Source organism: Equus caballus, chromosome 3 (assembly GCF_041296265.1).
Source record: "Equus caballus isolate H_3958 breed thoroughbred chromosome 3, TB-T2T, whole genome shotgun sequence".
In the NCBI taxonomy this organism is placed as follows: Eukaryota; Metazoa; Chordata; class Mammalia; order Perissodactyla; family Equidae; genus Equus; species Equus caballus.
In genome coordinates, this window is record NC_091686.1 from 60,751,920 (window position 1) to 60,770,861 (window position 18,942).

Consider the following 18,942-nt stretch of genomic DNA (forward strand, 5'->3'; position numbering starts at 1 on the left):
AGACAAAGGGCATGATGTCACTGTCATTTTCATTGTTATTCTGGTCATATCCTCTCCATTGGCGATTTACTGCAGACAGTCCTAGCTTTTTTGCCCAAATACATTCCTGGAGACTGTCCTCAGGCAGATTTTTAAGAAATCATATTTTCTAATGAGAATAACACAATTGGAAATCTACGTTTTCATATCAATGAACTTGAAAGCAAATAAATCATAGGTATGGTAAATAATGTGTCATTAAAACAAAGAAGCATCTTTCTATAAATTTTCTAAATTTTCCTTAGGACAATCAGAAACAGTCAAAGTGGTTCCACAAATTCAGGTCATATAAAGAGAGGATAAATGTATTTGTTTGTTCAGAGGGCCTCAAACGTATGTAGAAAGTATAAATAGAGACTATATAAAAATATAGTTATATAGTGTGATAAGTTTGGCCCACGTCTAGATCCTTAGGGCTGAAGAAACTTGAGAAAGATCTATCCTGTCTCATTTGACAGGTAAGGAAAACGGATCTCACAGCATTAAGTGACTTGCCGAAGATCACCATGCTTACATGAATTCAATATGTAATTAATGATGGTTTTGCTTCCTTCGATACAGTGAGGAGATAGTGTGGTACAATTATCAGAATCCCCCTTCAGGACTGAAGCCCTTATTATCCTAACTACTAGGAGTGTTGGCAGTGGCCAGTTCCCAGCTGAGTCCCTCTCCAGGGACTTGCCATTAGCTGCACAAAGCCTCTTTACCCAAGGTCACGCTCTTATCCCAAGGGCAGCTCGCATCTGATGATGGGTGTCTGGTTGATGCAGAGGTATAAAGGCCTGATCCCTCAGCCCTGACTGAGACAACTCTGAAGGGCCAGTAGAGTCAGCTAAGCCTTTGTTGTCCCTGCATTGTGGCCCAGTGTCTCCCTCTGCCCACTGCCGCTTCCCTCCCTTCCCTCCAGATATTGATCCTGAGAACAATTCCTAATAAATGCCCTGTATGCAAACTCCATTTCAGAGTTTGCTTCTCAGGGAAGTGGACTGTGACATACGACAAACCTCTGGGAGATATTTTGGATCACTGGGTCTTAAAAAATTTGTACCATGAAGTTTGAACTGACGTCTTATTTTTTTATACTCTTTATAGATTTTCTTAGAGAGTAAACAGTGGTATAAAAAATGATTCTATTAACTCAAGTTTGAATATATATGTATTTATATTATATACAAACACAAACATATTTCTGGTAATTTTGCAGCATCTTGTTAAGGACTTTAATTTGGAAAAGATATATCTTATTTATAAATTTTTTTTATTCCTTCCTTTCTCATTCAACAAATTCACAGTCATTATTAAAGGGAGAAAAAAAATTCCCTAAGTTTTGTGTTTGGGTAGAAGGGAAGGCTGATTGGTGGGAATCAGGAGATGAAAGATATTTATGAGCTGATTTTATGGAAATTAAATCTGAGGACTTAAAGAAAAAAATGCAAAAAATAAAATAACAAATATCCATGTATCTATTACCCAGAATTAATATTTGTTAATCAATTGTCATATTTTATCTTTTAAAATATGAAATAACATGTTACAGATAGAGCACGGAGGATTTTCTCCTAACAACATGGCAGACCCCCCCAGTCCTGTCTGCTCTCAGGGGTTGGCTGAATCGCCAGCCAGACAGCAGCAGAGCTTTGACACCAAAAACACAGACCTGGTAAATGTGGACAGGAGCCATGTGTCAGCATTACTGGGTAGCATCAAATGAGCAGAGGGATGAAATATGTTGAAAACAGAACACACCTTCCCTGAATATGGACAGTCACCATAATGGAGTCAGGAAGGTACAAAGTGAATTCCAGACAGTGAAACTTCAGTGAACAAAGCCTTTGGGAAATAGCTCTTTTTATACCACAGCCAGTAGTATTTTAAGAGTCTTCAAAATTTGTGGAGATTGAGTGGCTTGTGTAAAGGGGTTTGGAATTCTTGATGAATTCATAAACAACTCCTCATTTTCCCAAACAAGTTTCTTCTCCTTCCTTGTTCCAGTAAACCTATTGCTGAGTCACATGAGTCAGAAACCTGGGAATGTCCCTAGAATTCTCCTTATCTGACACGCCCGAACAATTTAGCCTTCTGAAGAAGCCGGTCAGATCCACTCCTTACTTTTTCTGCTTGCTTCTCCCGTCCTTCTTTGGAATCCCATCAGCTCTGGTTGGACTATTACAGAAGTCTCCTAACTGGTGCTGATGCCTTTAATCTTGCTCCACTGCCACCTGCCCCACGCCACCTCAGACACAGGATTTACACTGCCACCAGCGGGGTCTTCCTAAAATGCAAATCTGGCATATCATTCATTTTTTTAAAAACTCTTTTTCAGTTCCCCACTGCTCATAAACAGAATTCAAGCCCCTCAGTGAGGTAGTCAAGCCCTCCACATCCTGGCCGCTGGCCTTCAGCTTCATGCAGCATCTCTTCAGGCTTCACACTTCAGATTCCAGTAAGGCTGCATGGATTTTATACCTCCACACCAAGTATTTCACGCCTCCATGGCTTTGATCATGCCTCTTCCTTGTCTTGAAATATAATCCTAGCTCCTACAACTTCAGTTGGCTAACTCCTGCTCATACTTCAAGACTCAACATTGGCGTCCTCTCCTTAGGAAGGCTTCCACAATTTCTTCCAGCATGGCACAATTTCTGCTGTCTGTTTTTATGTCTGCCCCTCTACTCTACTGTGAACTCCAGATTCCATTAAACTCTGCATCCCAGTGTCAAACACAATACCTGCACTTTGTCAGTGCTTCTAAATGTTTGTTGACTGTCAGATCAGTGCAGCTGGGAAAGAGATTGAACTGCTAGTCAGAACACCAGGTGGGTGGTGAGACCTGGGCAGTATGTGGACTACATGTTGCTGGATGGAGCATCAGTGAGACTAGCTGGGGCATCTTGAGCATAGTCATGTCACCTGCAGTGGTCTCCTCTCTAAGAAGGAGGCAGAGGATTGGGCACCAGGTTTGTTTTGAGTCTTTGCTGAATCTCTGAGAGCCTCTTGGGCCCACATGGGCTAGATCACTGGAGGTAGGAGGTGGGAGAGATAGTATAGACTTCATATCATTGGGCAAGTGGAAGGGAAAGGTGGAGGTAGTGGATAGGACAAGGTGTTGCTAAGTATTGTGGGAATGCACAAGAACAGTAGCAAATTTTTCATGGAAGGGACTGATCAGAAGACATCTCCTTTTCTTCATCTTGTTCCTCTTCTGTTTCCATTCTTCTCTTTCATTCACTTCCCTTTTTATTTCTCCTTCTTCTTCTGCCTCTTTTCTTTAATTTTGGCAGACATCTGCCACCAATCTTCCTCCTTTGCTGAGGAAGACTGACCCTGAGCTAACATCCGTGCCCATCTTCCTCTACTTTATATACGGGACGCCTACCACAGCATGGTTTGACGAGCAGTGCATAGGTGCGCACCTGGGATCCGAATCGATGGACCCTGGACCACCAACGTGGAACGTGCGCACTTAACCACTGAGCCACCGGGCCGGCCCCCCAAATAACCTTTTAATAGTAGTGGCATAGAGAAAAAAGGTAGAGAAAAATATGTAGAAGTGCAAAATAAATTTAGGCTCAAAAGGAGGGTTGAAATTAAAGAGATTACAAGTAAAATGGTTCATTCATTAAATTGGGCATCAACAGCCTTAAAACCAATTGTAAATCAAGCACATGCATTATGTGAGGCATATTGTCTTGGTGCATAAATCTAGTAACATTATTACTGCTAAAATAAAGTGTAAGTTCAAGATACTGGCTTATGAACCAAAATAGGAAATATATAATGTTAGGTGATATGGCACAATGCTTAATCTCCCTCAGCCTCTGTCAAGCACGCAATAAGTATTGAGTTTATTTGGTCATTTGCGGATCAGAATTTGCATAAACTATTGATGACTTCTTGTGAATACTTTGAGAAGCTAAAGACGGATACTAAACTTCCGAGCATTTATATCACAGGTAAACCTGGTAGGGCTGGAATGAGACCATAGTAGAATTTCCATGCTGTTGAATTTACAGTGTCTTTGCTTGAAGGAGTTATTTTCTGTGTTTAGTTTAAGATACGTCCACAGGCCAGGACATCGTTTCAGCCTTTTTACTCATTCTTTCTCACAATGTGGGCCTTTGACCTGCATTAGAAAAACCTGAGGTGCTTGGGGCTGGCCCCGTGGCCGAGTGGTTAGGTTCACATGCTCCGCTGCAGGCGGCCCAGTGTTTCGTTGGTTCGAATCCTGGGCGCGGACATGGCACTGCTCATCAAACCACGCTGAGGCAGCGTCCCACATGCAACAAATGGAAGGACCCACAACGAAGAATATACAACTATGTACCGGAGGGCTTTGGGGAGAAAAAGGAAAAAAATAAAATCTTTAAAAAAAATAAAAAAACAAAACCTGAGGTGCTTGCTTTGGTCCAGATTCCTGGCCCCCGCTCAGATCTACAAGATCAGAATACCAGAGAGTGGGTGCTGGGGCTCTGCAGTTTTAAGAAGCCATTAGTGCCCATGTAGAGCCTGCTGATTGTGCATTATGAAAGTGATGGTTAGTATTTGAGTAGCATGGACTGAAGTGGTGACATAACCTGTAAGCTCTAAATCGTATTGGATGGAAGATGAGCTTTGCTGTCAGATATTGTTAAATTTCAGTCAGAAATTGTGGGTGATACCATTCATGTCACACAAATGGCAAAGCAGGTGAACTTCTAGGGGCTGACCTAGCGGTGGGCAAGGTCTCTTGGGTGGCTGTGGGAAACCCTTCCCTGGAGAGATGACAAAGCAGCGGCTTGAACAGTGCCCATGACCTTGGAGGGGCCTCCGCCAAAGGATCTTAACCACAATTGAATTTGACTGCCTGACTCATGCATGGGAGGGATTTTTTCAGAGAATAATCCTGACCTTGAAAAAACCACACAGGGAAGTGGTCTGTTTGTAGGTTGTGAATTGCATCCGAGCTATAGCCAAGTTTGTCTGCTATTCTGTGCAACTCCTGAGCCTTCAGCTAGCCAGGCCTTCTGCCACCGGCAAAGCAGGCCTGCAATAAAGCTGTGGGGCCAGATGCACGGGCAGCCCGCCCACTCTATCTTAGCGCATGGAACAAAGTCATATCATGATCTCTCTTCATGGCTTTCAACCCATTTGGTGATATCCCAGAAGTATTTAAACATATTTTCCTGCTCTGATTCACTCCCTCTTCTGATAACTTAGAACATCTATACCTATTATATTATTTCTGTCCTTAGCAATATAATGCCTAATAAAGAATGTCATTGGTAAAAAGCATTACGTCTGTGATGTACTCACATGACATCTTAGAAAAGTTGTTGGATTTATTCCAAGAATTTTTCAAGTTAGCGTTAGGAGTATGTGAATATTCACTACTGATTCTAAAAGCTCTTGCTTCTCTATTGTACCACTCAGATTCCTTGCTATGGGACCGAGGGAGGTGTGGTTCACTTATTTTGGCTCTGGGTGTTCCTGTCTGGCTATGAGGTAAAACATTTGCAGTTCCCCTAAGAACTTGAACATGCCACCATCCTGACCTCACAGAGAGCCCAATAGCTCTGCCCCTGCACCAGTCTAGGTTAGAAGCTCCCCGCAGACCTCAGGATTGTCCTGTTTATAACACACTTCTCTGGGCTCCAGCAGGCTGTCCACACTTAGCTGGGAGGAGGATAAAGTAAGGCAGAGAGCAAAGGGCCTCTAACTCAGGGTCTCTGATAGTTTTCCCCATTGGTTCCTGGACTCTTGCTTTTATCTCTGACCTTCCAGACTCTGGACCTCATCTTTCTAGAGCTGTGGCATCTGCCGGTGCCTCCCAGCCTTACCTGACCCCTCTGGGATGCACCCTTGTAAGACTGATTCTTGCAGCCTCGTACGCCCTTTGCCTCTCTATCACTGGCAGTATCTGTCAGATATCCACCTGGCAAAGCAGGCCTCTAGTACTGACCCTTCCTGGCTCCCCAGATTCTGTTTCCACCGGAATCTAGAACTTATCCAGACCTGGATTAAGCTCTGTGTGGGCAGGCACTATGTCGGTTTGCTCACTTCTGTATTTCCTGTAGCAAGTACTAAATAAATACTGGCCAAATGTGGAATGAAGCTGTAAACAGACTTTGACATTTTAAAAAGTAAGTATACATTATAGGATTGGGAACCTAGAAGGAAAATTATTTGAATAAAAGACATGAAAGCTATGATTCTCGGGGCTGGCCCCGTGGCCGAGTGGTTAAGTTCGCGCACTCTGCTGCAGGCGGCCCAGTGTTCCGTTGGTTCGAATCCTGGGCGTGGACATGGCACTGCTCATCAAACCACGCTGAGGCAGTATCCCACATGCCACAACTAGAAGGACCCACAACGAAGAATATACAACTATGTACCAGAGGGCTTTGGGGAGAAAAAGGAAAAAAATAAAATCTTTAAAAAAAGAAAAAGAGTCTCTTCAATAAATGGTGTTGGGAAAACTGCACAGCCACATGCAAAAGAATGAAAATAGACCATTCCCTTACACCATGCACAAAAATCAACTCAAAATGGATTAAAGACTTGAATGTAAGACCCGAAACTATGAGACTTCTAGAAGAAAACATAGGCAGTACGCTCTATGACACTGGTCTGAGCAGCATATTTTCAAGTCCCATGTCTGACCGGGCAAGGGAAACAAAAGAAAAAATGAACAAATGGGACTACATCAAACTAAAAAGCTTCTGCACAGCAACGGAAACCATCAACAAAACGAAAAGACAACCTAACAATTGGGAGAAGATATTTGCAAACCATATATCAGATAAGGGGTTAATATCCAAAATATACAAAGAACTCATACAGCTCAACAAAAAAACCCCAACAATCCAATTAGAAAATGGGCAAAAGATCTGAACAGAGATTTCTCCAAAGAAGATATACAGATGGCCAACAGGCATAAGAAAAGATGCTCAACATCATTAGCTATCAGGGAAATGCAAATCAGAACTACAATGAGGTATCACCTCACTCCGGTCAGAATGACTATAATTAACAAGACAGGAAAGGACAAATGTTGGAGAGGGTGTGGAGAGAAGGGAACCCTTGTTCACTGCTGGTGGCAGTGCAAACTGGTGCAGCCACTATGGAAAGCAGTATGGAGTATCCTCAGAAAATTAAGGATAGATCTACCATATAATCCAGCTATCCCACTTCTGGGTATTTATCCAAATAACTTGAAAACACAAAGGCATAAAGATACTTGCACCCCTATGTTCATTGCGGCATTATACACAATAGCCAAGACGTGGAAGCAACCTAGGTGCCCATCAAGGGACGAATGGATAAAGAAGATGTGGTATTTATACACGATGGACTACTACTCAGCCATAAGAAATGACGAAATCCGGCCATTTGTGACAACATGGATGGACCTTGAGGGTATTATGCTGAGTGAAATAAGTCAGAGGGAGAAAGTCAAATACCATATGATCTCACTCATAAGTAGAAGATAAAAATGACAAAAAAAACCCCAACACATAACATTGAAGATTGGACTGGTGGTTACCTTTGGGGAAGAGGGGGAGGGGGGAGGGCAAAAGGGGTGATTAGGGTCACATGCACTATTAGGGGATGCACTATAATTAGTGTTCGGGTGGTGAACATGATGTAATGTATCCAGAATTTGAAATATGATGTACATCCGAAAAAAATAAAAATTAAAAAAAAAAAAGAAAGCTATGATTGTCTTTCTCCTGTTCACAATAATTCCTGTGGTTCACTCTGTTATCAAGAGGTATTTCCTATATTCTTTTCAGCTCTTAGGAATAACAGGGAAAAATCACTGCCATTCCAAAATACTGACTTAATAGGATTTCTCCCCTTAATATGAACTGTGCACTGAAGAAGGGCAAAAACCTCTCCGAATCAGGGACTCAAACTGAACAGTTCTGGGGCCTAAAATCTAGAAGAGGCCACTGTAATTAACGTTCCTGACTCTGAAATGAACACTTTTCTTCCTTTTCCGTCCAAAAAGTCAAATATCATATGCGCCAACTTTTCTTTTCTTTTCCCTGTTCAGTTGGCAATATAGTTCTCTCCAATTTAAGGGATCAACTTATTTATTTATTTAAATTGAGGTAACATTCGTTTATAACATTATATAAACTTGAAGTGTCCATCATGATATAAGCCAACTTTTCCGCCAAAAATTCTTGATAAATGTTATTGAACAAGAATGGAATCAATAAATACATATTTTTTTCTCATCCCAATTCTTATTTGCTGTAAAATAAGAAGAAAAATCACTTATGATCCTACTGCTTGTCTCCATGTTCCCTCAAATTGGAATATTAGTGTCTTATGTGAATGAAAGCCTGAGCTGAGCCAGCATGATGCTAATTAATTTACTTATTTACTTATCTATTTACTTACTATTTTTTAACTTCTGTCTTGGCTTGCCTTCTTGGTCATTGCAGCTCGTCAAGTGAACTCCTGGGGCTGGTATTACTGTGAAAAATTTTCATGGGCCATTCTCTTTGAAAATTTTATTCTTCCTAAATAGAAGGAACTAGAAAAGGTAAATACACCCTTAAGATAAAGCCAAACTTTGGATAAGAACATATGTTTTTACATAGATTTTGAAAGAGCAGAATGTACCTTAAGATGAGAAGAGCCCAGCAAATGCTTAAGTTGGTCTCTGGTGTGTGTACATGAGGAGGAAAGATGGACAGAAAAGAGATTCCAATATCTGACCTTCGGCAGTTCCAAGGGGCCAGCATCATGGTAGTGGTCAGCACTGGTACAGAGGTATAAGTTTGTTTGCAAGTGTTCCCTCCTCTGAGCTTCTCAGCAATCTTGAGATGTAGTCGGATGGGCAAGATGGTTCACTAACCTCATCTTCTACCTAAGAAATGGAAGTTCAGAATGTTGCTATATCCCACTCAGCAAGTATGTGGAAGAGTTGAGAATCAAACCTGGGTCTTTTGACCATAAATCTTGCTCCTTTCCATTCACCCCTCCTGGAGTGGTGACTGTTCTATGTTCTTTTGGAGCTAAGAGCGGACCGACTAATCTCCTTAGCCATGGATTGCCTGAAGACTGGTATGGGTGTGAGAGATTTGCTTGTTGTGCACTTTTGTTTTTGGTTTCTTATTGTAATATTTATTCAGAATGATTTACCTAGCATAGTGTTGTTTATTAGGTCCAAATTTCTGAGTAAATATTGGAATTTTACCTACCTGGAGTTTATTCAAGTAAACTAATATCTTTGATATAAACATAAGTCAAAGCTACAATAAAGAGAAATTTGAAGCATGTTCAATGGGTTTGGTTTTCATTCTTTGGATGCCTTTTACCTGGGCTGTTGGGTTTAAATAGTGCCATAAATCATATTGTCCTCAACAGAAAGTAGGATGGAAGCCTCAAGGAATTGCCAAAATATTTGGTTTTCCTTTTAAGCTCCTCACTGATTGTGAGTTTTACTTCTTTTCTATTGGAGGAAGAGGCATTAAAGCAGATTTCCTCTATAGCTTATTCTTGATTATGCTTGTCCACAATTCCTCACCTGCAATTCTGAATTCCAAACAGTTCTGAAAATCCTAATTTATTTTTCATAAATTTTGGTGCATACTTATTTGGTGGAAATTCCAGAGCTAAACTGAAAGGAGTTTAGGCTTTATTTATCTCATTTTAATGTGGATATTTATGTGTTTTGCTGCAGAAATATTAACACAAAATGTTCCCCAGATCCCATGTAGTGTATTACCTAATAATAGTTTCATAAAATCTGAAAAATTCTGAATTCCAAGATGCATCTAGCCCCAGGGGTTTCAGATGAGTGATTGTAAACCTCTTCTCAAGAAGAGAGGGGAGTTGTGTGAATAACATAGAATAATGGAGAAGCATGAACAGTAGACTACAGCCCTTTCACTCACATTGGTGCCTTCCCTGATGGAAGATTACACATCTCCTCCCTGTTGAACTCATGCACACCCACGTGATTGATTTTCTTTGGCAAATAAAATGTGAGCAGAAGAGATGAGTCATTTCCAGGCAAAGCTTTAAGTGCCAACATGTAGCTCTCCATTTTCTCTCCCTTCTGCCATGAGCTCAGCAAAGTTCCAGATAAAGGCTGGAGTCCATCAGCGTGGATGCCCAGTGAAGCCTGGCATAGAGCTGTGGCTGATCTGCTCTGGAGATGTAGCATGAATGAGAAAGAAACCTTTGTTGTTCAAGCCTCTGCAGTATAACCTACTCTGTCTTCACTGACATATGCAAAATCAATGCCTTCTGGGATGGAACCATCCATTAATGTAACATCTGTGGGCCCCGACACAGTTAATGACCAACAGTCAGTGTCTTCTAAGGGTTCACAGTCCAGCTATAGAGATGAACAGTTAAGAAGGAGATACCAAGTCAGGCCTGGCCTGCTACACTGCCACACTTTCTTCCCCACCCCAGTGTTTGGTTCCATACCTAGGCCCAAGGCCTAATATCTCCTGATGTTACGTATCCAAATACGTGCTTGGATATTAATGCACATTTTTCTTACTTTGCTAGATTTAACAAATTACATAAGTAATTCATGTTTATTATAATAAACTATACAAAAGTGTATAAGGAAAAAGCTTATTCTGTCTTCCTCTTTCGTCTTCCAATGGTGTGTATCCTTCCATACATTTTTCTATGCTAGGCAAATATATATAGATACATAAGGTCACTTTTTGATATTTTCCTACCATGAACATTACTCTGCCAAGGACGTCTATTCAATTCAGTTATTAGCTCTAACTAGACAATTAATTCTTTTAATTATTAATAGCCTCTTTGATTGAATGCTGACTATGTCCACATCACTCTTGTAAACACTTTATTTAATCCCTTTGTCAACTCTGTGGAGTAGGTACTGTTATTATCAGCATTTTCCATTTGAGAAAACTGAGACCCAGATAAACTGAGTAATTTGTGAGAGTCACGCAGATTAGGAGGTGGTAGAGTAAGAAACCGAGGCAGTCTCACTCTATACTCCAAGCTCTTCACCTCTAAGTTATATTGCTTCTCTAATTGCATAATAGTCTGTGAATGAATGGACAACAATTTATTCAACCATTTCCCTATTGAGGGAGATTGAGGTGATTTACTTTTTTTCTCTTTTTATTTTGGTATCACCAATATTGAAATAGTAACACTGAAATATATACAGACACTCTTTTCTCTGTTGAAAAGAGTCCCATGTTAATTTCTTCCTAATTTGGAATAACCCTATCAACTCTGGCAGTCTCAGTCCAGGTTAGGCAAGGGGTCCTGGTTATAGTAATTCATATTCCAGTGACCAGTTAGGAGTTCTTGTTTCACCAGATCCTCTGAGCCTTCCACACATCTCTCTAGTATGGAGCAGAGTCGAGAGCCCTGTTTAAGTCAATGCAGCTTACATTTAGAAACAGGAGGAAGTGGACTGTAAGGGATTATCTTCTCCTAGATGTGTCAGATGCAATCACACCGCATGGATTTATGAAGCGGAGTGAAATATTTGTTTTGATTGCTCACTGATTAAGAATACACTCTAGTGCACAATCTTGACAGACATCTAGGGCAACTACCCTTACTTTAAGAATCTGGGTCAGGGTTGCCCAACTTCTTCTAATTCAGCAGTCTCATTTCATTAAAGGATTATGCAAAGAAACCTCAGTTGCGTCTGTACAATTGGCTGCTTCATCTTTGGTATTTAATATTGCAGAAGCCCCAGCAGTTACCAATGTCATTGTACACTGATTTGTAATGTCTTCTTCCTCATTGTTCAGTATAGAGTTTGGAAAAGCAGTTAGCTGGGAGTCTTATGAAAAACAGACATACCTAGGAAAAGGGGACATATAATTTAAAATAATTGACAAAGATATTCAGGATAAGGTGTTAAACAAAACCCTATATGTTGGAGATGCTTAAAAATGGGGTTTTCAAAAACCTGAAAATTATTTGGATCAAAATAATTAAAAATCTCAAGAGGTGTGTTTTAAAAATTTAATCTAGAAGCACTGCAGGGTATCTATTTGTCAGCAGATTGCTACGATGTGCTACCATATGAAAATTGGAGAGTGAAACAGATTTGGTTACTTCAAAGCAAATCATCCAGTGAAATTCAGAGAAGAAAGTCATAGCATAAATTGGGAAGTCTTGTGTTTGTGGCTGGGTAATGTCTTTCTGTGTGGGGTAGGGAGTAGGGTGGATAAGCACATGGTCTCCTTTAAATTGTTGGGTGTTTTTTTTTAGTACAACATAGGCTTTAGGGTAACCAATAGTCACTCTATACAGTGTATGTTTGAAAGAAATGCATTCAAGAGCTCACAAATTGATGATTGTATATCAACAAGTAAGAACTTCTGCTTTCAAAAGCAAAGCCTCTCATCGTCTCTGTCCTGAAATGTCAGTTTGTCTATTTCTCTCCTCAGCAGCCCTCTTCCTTTCTGTTTGCGTTTTTATTGATGGAGGGGAAGGGCACAGGAGCATTTACGGAGGAAGCCTCACTCTTAAGCATGGATGCAGGCTTCAATCTGTTCTTTCACTCTGTTCCTACAGGGGTGGGGCATGTGACAGATATTTTAACCAATGCTCATTATCTTACATTATCTTGAATACCACTGTTTTCGCCAGTGAGAGCCTGTTTCTACATCCATGATGGTGATTAAGATACTGCTAATTTCACCAATGGAGCTCTATCTCTGAAATTCTTTGTGCTCATTAGCAAAAGCACAGGTGAGGACCAAGATACGAATCCCTGAAGGGCAAGTAGCAGTAGTGCCTCTGGTGTGTGGGCTTTTACCCCATGAATATGGATTTCTGATTAGGACAACTGACTGCCTCTTGTGTAAAGCCTAAGCCAACTCACACATTATTGTGTCCCATTGTCTATGCTGAAGATTTTAAAGTAAATTATGGCCACTTAACTGTGATGGACCTAAGCAAGGCTTAAACTCAGCTGCTCTCCATCTTATTTCTATCTTTCTATATTCATTCAGATTTTGCCTTTGGCCGCATACTTATTCCATTTCTAGCTCAGCTCCTGCCCTGGTTTCACTCACGATGATAGTTCTCTTTTTATACCTAAGTGTATGAAAAAGTATGGTTACTTTTTTGAGTGATCATTTAGGTTACTTTATTTACTATTGCATTGTGCTAAAGGCAGTGAGTTTTGGCCTGAAAGATGCAAAGCTCTGTCTGCCAAAAGAGAAAAAAAATGACGTTTCCCCTTGGTGTGGAATGCCTTCCACCTTAATGCTTTGGGGGCTCTGCTTCCTTCCACCTGTAAAGTGAAGGATTTGGGCTGGAATAGCTTTACCTTCCCTGTGAGCTCTGATAGTCTGAGATGGTCTTCCTTAAGCTAAACCTACAACAGCCTGTGAAGCAAAGCCATGGAACAGGGCTTGCATTTTAAAGGGCCTGCTGAATTGGTATGGGTGTTTTCCCTTCTGACGGTGAATCAGAGAACTCCAGACATCATTATTTGATAATCCAGCCAGCTCTGTTCCTGTAATGACTAATGGATGTGTATGCTGTGGTGCCAAGACTCTGCTATAGGTGAGGCATCCTTTAGACCAGGAAGTACATCAAAGGGAGAATCCATGGGATTCAACTGCCTGCCTTCAGTTTTTATGCAGTCATTGATCAAAAAAACATGAAGAGTGTAGCACATCTTCCCATCTTTGCTTTTAAATTGAGTTCTGCTCTCTCAGCGGGTTGCATGATTTGTTCAAGGCAGCAGAGACTCTGCCTCTGAATATCGAGGGTTGTTTTAAAAGGAATAATTGGCTGGTGTAGACGTCTATATTTAATCTCAATTTAAATATTATTTTATAATAGGCTTTTGTTTCAATGTCCACTTATTCTTTACTGGTAGAGTTATTCCTCATTACACAGAAATTCAATATAGTGAAACTTGAAAGAAGAATTTATAGGTACAGTATTTATTCAATATGTGGTACCTGTTGACTGAATTCAAGGAATGTGCAGACCTCTTGACTGACATTCTAGTAAAAGGACTCCTTCATTTGTTCATTTGTTCCTATATTCTGCTTGTTGTTTTTCTCTCTGTTCTCTCTTCTTCAGTTTCCATGATTTTGCTCCTTTTCAAAAGGGAGCAGCTTAGACATGTGCTTGGGTACTCTCTGAACCGACTATCCCCTAGAAAACATGGGAAAAGAAGATTGGCAGAAAATGGCTGCTTTTTTATCCCAATTTTATTTTTCTGGATAGTTTAGTTCAACCCTTTGCTTTTCCTATAAATCAGCAAGCCATCAGGTCAAGCAAAGAAAAGCCATCAGGTCAAGAACACTTACAGTCACATTTTGATTATTCTTAATTTATCAGAAAGTAAAAATTTAAAGATATACTATTATATTTTTTCTATAGCCTTAAAGTGTAGTTTTTATTATATTTTAAGCCAAACTTACCTCTCCCCACCTCCCTCCCTCATCCTTAGGAATAATATGCCTTTCTTTGCCTCTTCTTGCTGATTCTAAAGAAATCTCACGACACCATGATTCTCACTTCAATTCATGTTGGTCAATCTGTTTCCTCTTTCAGGTCCGCTCTTCAGCTTTTTCCACTTTGTTCTGTGCCTTGGCAGTTGGACAACTTCGTCAGGCTCCCTTACCCCCTGGTTCGAGGTTGGTTTTCCCAATGGGGTGTTGGCAGGCTGTTAGAGGGAGGGAGGAGACTGAGGCCTGTGTATTTATTGCCCCTCCCCTCTCTTTGAGTGTCCAATCCATTGACTGCATTTCTGGACTATCTTACAGATTCTGTAAAATGTCCCTCTCTTCACAGCCTCTTTGTTGCCAAATTCCAGCAGCCACCTTGCCCCTCAGGCAAATGGGTATTAGCAAGGACCACTGATACTAACTCTGCATTATCCCTTGATGTTCCCTACCCCCTGCACCCTGTTGTAGACAGGCCCTTTATTAAACTTTCCTCAAGTTATTAAATTGGAATGTGCCATCTGTTTTTTGCTGGGGCCCTGACTGATAGAATAATTCAATGAATGCTTATTTTACTGGGAGGTAGTATGGTATAATGGTTGTCTTACATTTGGCATCAGACTAATCTAGGTTTGAATACATCCCCATCACTTGCTGTTTGGCCAATGCCCAGTTAGGTAAGCATGCAGGATAGGTTGCAGAGGAACTGAAGAAAAGACCTGGAGATGGCAAACAAGACATATAGGTTTATTGGGATTTACTTACAGGGAATGTCCAGTAGCGGCTGGCTGGATGGAAGTGTGCACCTGCTACCAAAACTGTGAGAGACACATGCTTAAGTAGGCAGAGGAACAAAGGCTGCATGCTTGCCAAGGGGCAGGGACCTTGTATGACCTGCATTCCAAGGACCAGAGCTCCCCCTGGAGGGCCTCCATGTTCCCTCAGACTCCAACGGTCTTTGTGCTAACTGTCCCATGAGAAACAGCTGGGTTGGCCAAACCCAGAACTATTATCAACACTCATCATGAGTGTTGGTGTGTAGCCCACACAAGGGGCTTCAAGGATGCATGGCAGCTGTTAAAAGGCATACAGGCTAGTTCCTTTACACTTACTAACTCAGAATGGAGATTATTTAACCACTCTGAGCCTCAGTTTTCTCAAATTTAAAGTGGGGATGATATTACCTACTTCACAGAATTGTTACAAAATATGTGTGAGTACTCAAAATGTTAATTATTATATTAGTTTAAATATAAATTAAAATGTATATAATGTTTTAATTTCCCCTCAATTTACACTGAATAATTTCCTCACTGGTAAGGCTTGAGCAACTACAAAGCAGTCATTTTTAGTTCCTCTACACTTTGTGCTGTGATCTTTGTGTTTCAAGTTATGGGAATACCCTCTTCCCTTGCGCCCCACAAGTTCCTGCTTGTCTAAATGACACTTTGTCTCCCACAGATGGTCCTGGATGCTCTGGTCATCTTACCGCAAGTCTGTGGAACTTTCAGATGACTCTTCTTCAAATGGTGAGTGTTAGACATAAGGGGTCCCTGGTGAAGTGAAAATCTTTGCTGGTGTCTTAACTCTGCGCATTGGCTGCCGACTGCTCAGGTACTCTGAATCGTTGGGTAATCCACTGCTTTACAGGATAGCTATTTTTTGTTTCTATCTTCTTTAAACTATATCTCTAAATTGTTATGAGAGCACTGGCTAAGCCCAGAGAGGTGTTTCAAGGATTAGCTGATTGATTATTTTAAATGCTTTGAAACTGGCAGATAGTTTAGTAAGAAGAACAGGCTAAATAATTTTTGCAGGCTCAATGGGAGTACAAAGTGTACCAAATGACTCTTCTAATTTGCTTTGGTATCTGGTAGGACTTGCTTATTGTATAACGTGTCCCATCAAAATGAATTATATATGTTATTGCATTTAAAACATGACCTGGGAAATGCTTTAAGATAAAAAGAGATGTTTGGAAAATACACAAAGCTTTTGTCAAATGGAGTTTCAGATACTGAAACCACTGGGATTTTTTTGATTCCAGAGAAGCCCTGTGACACGTGACTCAGTAACATTTGTTTTTTGAGGGAAATCAGGAAAGATTCAGAAAGGAGGAGGGTCTTGAGTTGGTCTTTAATGACAAGTGAAATTTGCCAAATGAAAAGAGGTGAAGGACTTTCCAGACAGAGGGGAACAGCACATGAAAAGTTTCTCTCTCCTTGTTTCACTGAAACATCTGTTAAGAGTTTCTACTTCCTCTTTTTCTAGCTCTATCTTATTCTTTGCACATAGTAGATATTCAATTAACAGTTGTAAGAGGATAGTAGTGGGTGGTGAGATTATCGGCAGTGATTTCAATTTTGTTCATTAGATTTTTCTTTATTTTCTGTAATAAATGTGTCTTTCTTTTGTGATTAGAATATTCTAAAATATTCAGGGAATGGTTGTCTGAGTCTGTGGCTGCATTGGAGTTGAAGATTATTGTAGTCAAAGAGGTCGGTGAACTTTGGGCTTCAGGACAGTTGTTCACCTGGTCAGGCAAAGGCTCGAGACTGTGGCAGGTATCACTGGAAAGGAAGCTGGAATGGTAGGTTGTGATCAGAAATTTGGACTTTACGTTGCAGACAGTGGGAAACCGTTGAAATGATTAGGCAGGGGAGTGCTGTGCAGAGTCCTCTGGCAACACTGTAGAGGTGAACTGGCTGTGGAAGAGATTGGAAAGAAAAGGACCAATTGTGACACTTTTATAATCCAAGTGGAAAGTATTGAAGGTTTTCGTGTTTGGGTAGGGTTGGGGAGAAGATAATGAATGTGGTATTAGACAGGACAGATTTGAAGTGTCTGTGAGCTAGTCTACAGGAAGGCCAGTAAATATTTGGAACTCCCCAAGGTTGAGGAGTCACCATAAAACATTGCTGCCACCAGAGACCTTAGAGACTTGGAGGAGAGGATGCTGTCTGGAAACCCAGGGGGCCAGTGAGGAACAGGCACAGCGTGGTCAGAAAGGCAAGAGGAAAACAGAAGAAAATGGTGCTGTAAAAACCATCAGAGAAAAGGAGGGAGAGGTGGTTCAGAAATGAGTGATTATCTAGTCAGGGAGTAGATTATTTTCCTTTCTCCAGACATATCTCTTCCCCCCTGCCTTCAGGTTTCTACTCAAAAGACATCTTTTTGAAAATGCCTTCCCAGCCCACCTACTAAAAACAGTACCCTTTATCACTCCATTCACCTTCCCTGAGCACTGTTTCAAAGATTTTATCTTTTTCCTTTTTCTCCTCAAAATCCCCCAGTACATAGTTGTATATTCTTAGTTTTGGGTCCCTCTAGTTGTGGCATGTGGGATGCTGCCTCAGCATGGCTTGATGGGCAGTGAGACGTCCACGCCCAGGATCTGAACCGGCGAAACCCTGGGCCGCCAAAGCAGAGCACGTGAACTCAACCACTCGGCCACAGGGCCGGCCTCCCCGAGCACTGTTTTAAAACATAGGTTTTACTATTGTTCGGGTATAGTGAGGCTACCAGATCAGGAGATCATTGCCATTGAAAAGATAGTTTGTTACTCACAGTTCCCAAGAGGAAGGGACATGCCATGCCATGCAGGGCCGCACGGGGAAGCACCAGGGTCAGTGAGAAGGCAGAGGGAGAGGTGAGAAATGTGGTCAAGAGGCTTTATTGTGCTTTCCATGGGAAGGAATAGGCGAGGCAGGATAAGCAGGTTTAGGAGTGGCTAGTTTGAGCGCCAATGGTGGGCTTTTGGGCTTAGGAGCTGTCCCTAGCTGTCTGATCCCTGGCCCTGGGGTGATTAGGGCAGAAGACTGTAACCTGAGCAAGGTGGTTGGAGTAAGGGTTTCAGACTGGCTGGTTTGCGTATGAAAGACGTGCTGGAAGGCGAGGTGTTTACTGTCTCTAGGAGTTGGCTATCCCTGGGAGGAGTAGTCTTCTCAGGGTCAGTAGGACCCCAGAGGTGAAAACATCAGAATAAAAAGATGTGCTTAATATAAGAACCACCTAAACACTGCATGTTTATTTGTTTGTGGAGCACTTCCAGAGCTGGGGCTAGGGTGAGGTGAGCGAGGCATTCTCCTTGGGTACACAACGAAAGGGGGAATACCAAAAAACTCAGTAATCAAGGTAAATAATATATTAATATTTTAAAAAATCAAAATGAATACAAAAATATACATGATGAACAAATATCAAAATTTTAAGTAGAGACAAGATCAATAACAGTGCTGTGCTGATCCATATCGGAGCCGGAAACAAGAGGAAAAATCACTAATACAGATCTGATCTCTCTCTTTCTTTTTTGAGGAAGATTAACCCTGAGCTAACATCTGCTAACCAATCCTCCTCTTTTTGCTGAGGAAGACTGGCCCTGAGCTAACATCTGTGCCCATCTTCCTCTACTTTATATGTGGGACGCCTACCACAGCATGGAGTGCCAAGCAGTGCCATGTCCGCACCTGGGATCCGAACAGGC

At 41.2% G+C, this 18,942-nt stretch overlaps 1 protein-coding gene across 3 annotated transcripts in view; it reads left to right on the forward strand.

The window, feature by feature from the left end:
* The window catches only part of RASGEF1B (RasGEF domain family member 1B), a 701,629-nt gene that overhangs the window by 128,388 nt on the left and 554,299 nt on the right, over positions 1 to 18,942 (forward strand). For all 3 annotated transcript variants that reach the window (XM_070263619.1, XM_070263617.1, XM_070263618.1), the window contains 2 exons: positions 14,569 to 14,651; positions 15,921 to 15,988. Coding sequence is in view for 2 of the 3 variants with exons in the window: in XM_070263617.1 (XP_070119718.1) it covers positions 15,931 to 15,988 (58 nt within the window). In the remaining variant the exon portion in view is untranslated. The remainder of the gene's footprint in view (positions 1 to 14,568; positions 14,652 to 15,920; positions 15,989 to 18,942) is intronic.